This window comes from Hypomesus transpacificus, unplaced genomic scaffold (genome assembly GCF_021917145.1).
Source record: "Hypomesus transpacificus isolate Combined female unplaced genomic scaffold, fHypTra1 scaffold_149, whole genome shotgun sequence".
NCBI classification, from domain to species: domain Eukaryota; kingdom Metazoa; phylum Chordata; class Actinopteri; order Osmeriformes; family Osmeridae; genus Hypomesus; species Hypomesus transpacificus.
This window is the reverse complement of record NW_025813718.1, coordinates 490,287-498,498: the sequence shown is the minus strand read 5'-3', so window position 1 is coordinate 498,498 and position 8,212 is coordinate 490,287. Positions and strand designations below refer to the sequence as shown.

Here is an 8,212-nt window from a genome sequence, read left to right as displayed (position 1 = left end):
AGGACCATAAGGCAAAAGCAAATCACAAAACCTTTTGTGAAAACAATGCAGTATTTTTACATCCATGAAAAGCTTTTGGTAACAAGACTGCTAAGATTCAAGATTATTATTTGAAAATAGTCAAGAGAAAGTTACAGCCATCAACATATTGAAGAGCCTAGGTGAGCATCCCCAGTCCATTTCTTAAACAAATGAAAGTGACTTCCCTTTACGAAGTGCACATTCATTTATCATTTTAACACTTTTTTTCTTAAAATGCTCAAAGTGTATGACAAGCTGTTAATTTTCTATTACAGTAAGGTTTGTACATATAGTTTGGAATATATTTTAAGTGTGCCCCCCCCCCCCCACACACACACACACACACACACACACAGAGCTTCTTTGACAGTCACCTGTGGAGAGAAAAACACTTTCAATAACAACAAAAATGTTTGTATTTTTTTATACAGATTGCATTTCCAAGGGAATATTAAATCATGCGGATTTTCAGAAACTCAAGCCTATGAATTTCTCAATATCTAGCATATGATTTTCATTTGATTTCTTTGTCATAACCAGCAAATAAAAAAAAGCTAAACACAAAACACATCAAATGTCACTGATCTAACATTTATGCTTACATTTAATTCCTATACTGTAAGTAGAATAATTTTTTTAGTTAACTTGTCATTTCCATACAATAGTACAATACGAGAAACATGAGGTGAGTTCCGAAGAATTTATAATGAACTGACACTGTAATAGAGAAGTAGACAGATACATGTGTGGTTTTCATGTTACACTGTCCAGTGTGTTGAGGCTGGGGTCATGTAATTTCTGGTATGAATGTAGCTACCCACCCCAATGCATCCAACCTCAACACATCCATCCCAACGCATCCAACCTCAACAAATCCACCCCAACGCATCCAACCTCAACACGTCCACCCTAACACATCCAACTTCAACACATCCACCCAAACACATTCATGCAAACACAACCAGCCTCAACACATCCACTCCAGTGCATCCAACCTAAACACATCAACCCCAACACATCCAACTTAACACATCCAACCTCAACACATCCACCCCAACACATCCAACCTCAACACATCTACCCCAACACATCCAACCTCAACACATCCACCTCAACACATTAACACAACACACTCCAACATAAACCATATGTTCATGCTCATTAGATCCTAATAGCAAATATGTGTCAATAACTACTCCAATCAAACACAACTGTGTTTGTCCAGTGCTTTACACATCTGAACACTGCACCCATCTCTACTCCTCTCACAAGCAGATACCCTTATCCAGAGCGACTTACAGTAAGTACAGGGACATTCTCCATGAGGCAAGTAGGGTGAAGTGCCTTGCCCAAGGACACATTGTCAAAATAGATCGAACTGAAATTGACCTGGCAACCATCAGATTACTAGCCCGATACCCTAACCGCTCAGCCACCTGACTCTAAACAGCTTTCTGTGTAAATGACAGTACACACCCACCCTCACACTGCTCCTTGTGTATGGTAGAAGAGGCATGAAAAAATTCCACGGTGTTAGAATGCAGTTTAGGACCAATTGGTCCTTCTGGAACAACCAGAGCCGGCGTTCACATCAGACATTGGTGCAGTTAGTGGAGGGCGGTGTGTCCGCCTTGCTGCGGGCCTCCTTGATATTGTCAAGTGGAGAATCTCCAGTGATCTGACAGCGGAACACCTGCTTGTAGGCCTTTCGGAAATTCTCGGACAGGAAAGCGTAGATGACGGGGTTGACGGAGGAGTTGCTGTAGGCCAGGCAGTGGGCCGCCACTCGCAGGACGAAGGAGGCCTGGTTCAGGGGGAAGGAGCCAAACTCGACCCAGAGATGCACCACATGGTGGGGGAGCCAGGAGAGACAGAACACCACCACCACCACCAGCACCGTCTGAGCTGTCTGGAGAGGAAGCAAGAGACAAGGAGAAAGATCGTCATCTGGGTAGGAGTTCTGAAAAGACAGAGAGTATCAGGAAGTAGAGCCTAACACTGGGATACAGAAGAGGATCCTTTACTGCAGAGGGGATTGAAGATACATCCAGTCTCCAGATGATTCTACTCATCCACTGTCGCCGACATATCATCATGATGAACCTTATAACCTTTCATGTAATGTAATTTCATTGTAATGCAAAAATAATCCGACATGTCCTGTCTTCACTTCTGCCATCTCTGCCATCTCTGCCCTAGGAGGAGGGCAAGATGCTGTTATCTATTTTTCCACAACTTGTTACAAGTTGCAGTCTGTTCCTGGAAATGTCAATTTCATGCTCGCTGGCCAGCTGTGCCTCTAGTCTCCATTATGGGGAAGCACATTGATGTACCGCTGTGTTAAATAATTAGCACGCTATGTGGGAGAGATCTGATGGGGTGAGAACACAATAAGGAGGAATGGGGAGTGGGCTTGAGGTGATTAGACATGTTTGCTTGCCCTGCGACCCACCTTTAGGTTAAAGGGAGGAGCAAGACTATCAAGGGAGATGACAGTGAGATGAGTCAAATAAATAAAACTGAAATCTACACCACACAGGAGAGCAACGTGGGTAATATTCTCTATATTGTTTTTAGAGGGCAAGAACAGAACAAATAAAACCATCCACGACTATCTTTTCAGCCCTTTCTCACCTTCTAACACAGAACTGATATAACTCCATCCGTCTTCTCAAACGTTCATGTTATAAATTATTCATTTTCAACTGTCAAACATGACACCAAGACTTCAGCAAAACTTACAGTTATGTCTTTTATGGTCTGCTATTAAGATTCACACCACACCACCACTTTATTCCCTAAAGTATTTGGCTTTTCCGATTAACTGTTGATTATGCTTCCAAGGACAGAGATTGGGCCTAGATTGTGTGTGGACTTATGATGAGTCTGGTTTTCAAGAGGTCAGGCTTTGGTGATGGGTGTGGACTGAGGAGCAATTCCCCATCAGGGGGAAGATCAGATAAGATGAGACAGGCTGTTTAAGTGTCGTCAGATCAAGTCTGTCTATTTTTTGCAACTGTAGCCAGCATTATCTTTCTCTTCATGATCTACAGGGCTTTTGTATATTTTCATTTAGATTTTTGTAATACCCTCCGCATACCCCTGTCCACAGAAGCTCACACACAGAGAAACACACCCGGGCAATGCAGTATATTTAATCTGGATCCCATTTCAAAAGGTGTCATCGCTAGTTAAATTTGGGCAGGAAACTGACCTGCTCTCCAGAGACGGGGCCCTGTGTTGGGGAGAACCGTATTGTGGTCTTGCCCTTACCCTCCATCCCCACACACAGTCATCCCTCCATGTAAATGGCAGAGGAAAGTTGCTTAAAACGTGTAACGCCTGGCTGCCTGCTTTAAATGAGAGTTTAACTGAGCTGGGCGCGTCTTTCATACAATGGCAAAGCATTATGCTAGTCAAAAATAAAACCATTAGCCGCTCCTTAGGTCACTTTCTCTCCCTAACTGCATTCCGATCTTTTTCAGGGAAAAAATCTGCTTGCATATGAAATTGTATTTGATTTACGTTTGAGAACCTTAAATCAGAGCTTTAATTGGAGGAAGGGCTTGCAGTATAGGAATCAATATGAATCAGTCCTCAGAGAGTGAATGTTGAGGCTAGGTTTGAATAACATAAATAGGAAACAACCTCTTTCCACCAGTGAGGATTACCAAGTGGTATTCCTTATTAATCCTCAGGTGGGAGGTAGGTTGTAGTAGAAGGGTTTTGCTCGCTCTTCCACTAGTTAACCAGGGTCACGGGGCTTGTTAGAGGCATAGAGGTGCTGGTTTTTCACATGCTAGCTGTCCCTCATGCCTCTGTACTGTATAACACACAGCTGCCATGGGGTGTGTGTCTAAGGCAGATAGAGGTGTTTTTCAGGGAAGCAGTGATAGCAGCCGTGTTGTCCCAGCTGTCTCCGAATATACGTTTCACAGGGCGTGTGCCACAGTGTCGAGACGGATGCGTCTGGCCAGGCTAAGACCAGACCTACTAGCCAATTAACTTGAAAACAATTCATTTATTTGAACATCTATTTGGATTGACCAGTGACAAATAGCCACAGTTTCCTGTAGTCATTTGACTGATTTGGATGTCATTGTTGGTGACAGTTTAATATGCAAATGTTTCCACGGCACCACTTCCTTCTTTTACGCAACTGATGAGATAATGGGATCTCCTTTCCCATCATAGGGTTAAGCTCTTCCTAGACCTGCTGAAGGGCAAAAGGGTAGTGCTTGCAAACAACACTCGTGCGGGTTCACATATTGCTGCCTTTCTTCTCTGTATTGTACCCTAGCCATGAAAACCTGCCAAGTCCAATGAAGATAGACCCGATTGATCGCATTTTACAGAATTGGAAGTTTTAAAAAGACGCATTGGGTTTTGTAGAATTAAGCTGCCAGGGAAGGATGTCGTGATAGAGCAGAGCAGAGAAGATGAGACCGTTGTAGAGCAGAAGATCCAAGTGTAGAGCAGAGACCAGAGCAGAGCAGAGACCAATGTAGAGCAGAGCACACTAAAGACAGAGCTAAGCAGAACAAAGAGAAGAGAACAGCATGGCGGAACCAAATATAACAAAGCACACCAGAACAGAGCATCACAGATCAGAACCAAGCAGAACTTTAACAGAACGTCATGAAAATTCCAGTAGCATCTGGACCTGGTGATGATACCGTACTCATACCCAGCTTTTTTCAAAGTGTTAATTTTACACAGGCAGTGTTCACGATGATGAGAGTGGACCTATACACTCACCAGTCAAATGAACAAGTGTTATACTTTCAAATTTGATGTGTGAACATCATCTGAATTGTGAAAATGGGAGGACATTCACGCTTACCTTCTTCTTTGATGCTTCAGATTTTTTTGACATGTTTCTAAGTTTTTTGTGCAAGTGATTTAAAACCTGTTAACATAAAAAGCAAACCATTAAAAAAAGGAAATATAAAGATTACAAAAGCAAAAACTACTGATATGACCACAGCATGCCATGGTCAATAAGTCAGTAATACTGCAAACATATTTCGCACAATTTTCTCTTATATTTTATAAAATTATATTTTCTGTACCGATTTCAGGGAAAAGTGGGACTAGATAATTCAGTTAACTTACCTTTGCGTAACAGAACGAAATGAGTAGAAGGGGTAATACATAGCCAAAAACAAATGTGCAAACAACATAGACTTTTTTCTGAATTTGATCCGGCCACACTTCCCAACAATATGTGTGATTCTCGCCTCTTTTAAATATGTTCTGATAGTACATGACTGGCGCAGCCATTGCCAGGGAAAATATCCAGATGATCACCACTCCGATAAAAGCGTGCTTTGCTACTCGGATCGACGACGACTTTCTCGAGTGGACAATGGCAATGTAACGGTCCACAGACATCGCGGAAAGAGTAAAAATACTCACTAACATAGACACGGTAAAGAAATAATGGATGAACTTGCAAATGAACGCGCCCAGCACCCAAGTTGGCATCATATAAATGGTTGACTGGAAAGGGATACAGAAAAGCAGGTAGGACAAGTCAGCGATGCTGAGATTGAGGATGAAAATGTTTGTGGTGCTCCGCGGTTTACCAGGCTTGCTCCGGGCCAGCACCGTGATCACCATAGAGTTTCCCAGCACACCCAGAGTAAAGATAAGTCCGAACACTAGGAGTGTGATGAAGTTATCTGTGCCGATCCCAAGTAGTTTGTTGGTGGCATCGTCGTAGTCCGTTCCGTTCCATGGAATCCACCGGTCGTCACTAGAGTTGCAACTAAAGTTCATCGCGCTGTCTACTGTCGAGACACTTTTTGCCAGATAAACTAAATAAAAAGTCCAGGACGCATACAGGCATGGCACTTAGGCTTCAACGACTAATGCTTCCCAACACAATCAAATATGACTGATTAGCAGGGTAAAATGTGATACTGGTAAGGCTTCCAGGACAATTATAAGGCAATCTACCTGTAATAACAAATACTCTACAATTAAGAAATATATAGTTTTTTTCACAGTGTGCAGCAAGTCATCTGTTCATCCTGCGTGCGTTCTGGACACCTCAGCTCTCCAATGCGCACTTGATGCGTCTTCACTGGTGCTCTGTCTTTCTCTAAGCGCAAATACCGCCCTCGCTCCGATTACCTCCAAAAAATATAAGGGGTTGGGCTAAAGTTGTACGTCAGCGGAATAGTACCACCCATATAACTTTTTTCATCGATTTTTCCCCAGTGATCGTAAAAGAATAGCTTGAAACCAATGTTGGAACTTTTGTATCAAGCAGGTTTCAGTTCTCCGCTAGGACAGTAGGTATAGGATGTGGCTACTATATGCTATATCCTATATGGTTGGAAGATGTGGTTCAAATTAAATGTATAAAACATTCTGTAGCCTATGGCTGTATTGCTAATAACCTGGATTGAACAAACTCTTAATCAGTGGAGCCATGTGGCATTGTGTATTGCCTATACCCTCTGCCGTTGTTGAAGAGTAACGGTTAACTGAGTTAATCAGGTCTTAATTGCCGCTCCTGTGGATGAGTGCATGTCTTGTGCTGTTGTTCTTGATCAGGAACAAAAACTCCAGATCTGCAGTTTAGTCATCTTGATTTTCAATTTGTGTCAGCTCGTCCGAATCGTTTTGGTCCTCTGTTTTCTGAAATGTTGCGGCCTGACAACCACATTAGATGAATATTTATTTGCATTAAATGAAGACACGAATAGGAGTTGACCATCACAGATAAACTAAAACCCACAGTTCAGGCACACACACTGCGACATTGTGACATGTACTTAATGTCCCTATTTTGATTACCATAAAATACATAACTCCTCATATAATTCTAAAGAAATATTGCATGTTTGAGCACATTCCGCAAAAGCAATATTGCATCTCTAGTATGATATTTTGACATTTGAAACAAGGAGTGACCGACAATCACAGTGTTTACCTCTTCATCACAATGGTCTAGATGATTGGGATTTAGGGATCAGACATGGCACAAGTCTGTTTTTTTGTGCTTCAAATCATGTCTGTCAAAAGCACTTGTTTGTCCATCAAATATATTGACAGGCATCACCTCAGACATATTTTGCCGTTATGTTCAGGCTGGGCTCAGCTGCATTGGAAAATGAAACAGCAGTGGGTTCACAGACCAACATCCCAGGCACCATGGCAACTGGGACGCAATTACGAGGAGAGTAAGGGGGTCAGGGTGGAGGGACTCACGGCAGGGTCAGCAGACGGATCATGTTGAACACAGCCAGCATAATCGCATTCCATGTCAATGTGTCAATGACAGTGATAGGGTAGAAAATAGTGCGCTTCAAAACAGTCGCAGAACACACACATGCAGATAGACATGCAGACGCACTCTGTAGTGCAACCAACTTTGCACGACGACAAGCTTTCTCTCACATCCACACACACACAGGCATTACTCATATCAATAAATATCGCACGTAGACATCACACACATCGCTCCAAGAAATGTGCACACAGACAGGAGGTAAATCAATACATATGGGCAAGACACACAATACACATCATTGTCACATAGCAGCACACACAGCATGCACACGAAGGCACGCCATGGAATGAACAAACACTGAAGTGGACATCAATATAAGCATAATCTGATTGGGTGTCATTAATCAAAATGTCTGTTTGTTTTTCCAAATGTCACTGTATTGGTTGAATGTAATTTGGTTTGGTATGGAGGAACACTATAGAGAAATAAGGGATGATAAGGGAAAACAAGGCACAATATGCTCAGAGATTAACAAACAAATAAAAGTGTCAAGAAACAAAATCATGTATTCTATCATAGATAGAAATTTCAATCACTAATGTGTACGTTTGTTACGTTTGTTCCCAATGGTATGTCCTGTTACTTAGGGACAGGGTGATGAATCATTCATTCTCACGCATTCAGCCACAGAGAATCATTATTCAATCTGAACACAGGGGGAGAACTGCCTCACAGGCCATTTGCTGCTGTTTACAATCGGCCCGCAAATCTCAGAACGATCCCCTACCACTAGATGGGGCTGTTCAATATTGACGAGATTCGGAGGGAGTTATTAGTGTCGTCTTTTTAGAGCTAAATGCAAATAAAGCTGACATTGATTATATGCTAATGAATAAGTAATTATTGTCTGAGTCTTTGGTTTCCCTGTTGTCAATTCCACCTCTGTGT

General features: G+C 42.2%; 1 protein-coding gene across 1 annotated transcript; it reads right to left on the bottom strand.

Moving 5' to 3' along the window:
• Positions 1-377: 377 nt before the first annotated feature.
• On the bottom strand, positions 378-6,086 carry galr1a (galanin receptor 1a). The gene is made up of 3 exons (XM_047051361.1): positions 5,137-6,086; positions 4,865-4,930; positions 378-1,930 (listed from the first exon to the last, which is right to left on the bottom strand). The coding sequence occupies exons 1-3, from the start codon at positions 5,800-5,802 to the stop codon at positions 1,613-1,615; spliced, it is 1,050 nt and encodes a 349-aa protein (XP_046907317.1). The 5' UTR covers positions 5,803-6,086; the 3' UTR covers positions 378-1,612.
• Positions 6,087-8,212: the final 2,126 nt, after the last annotated feature.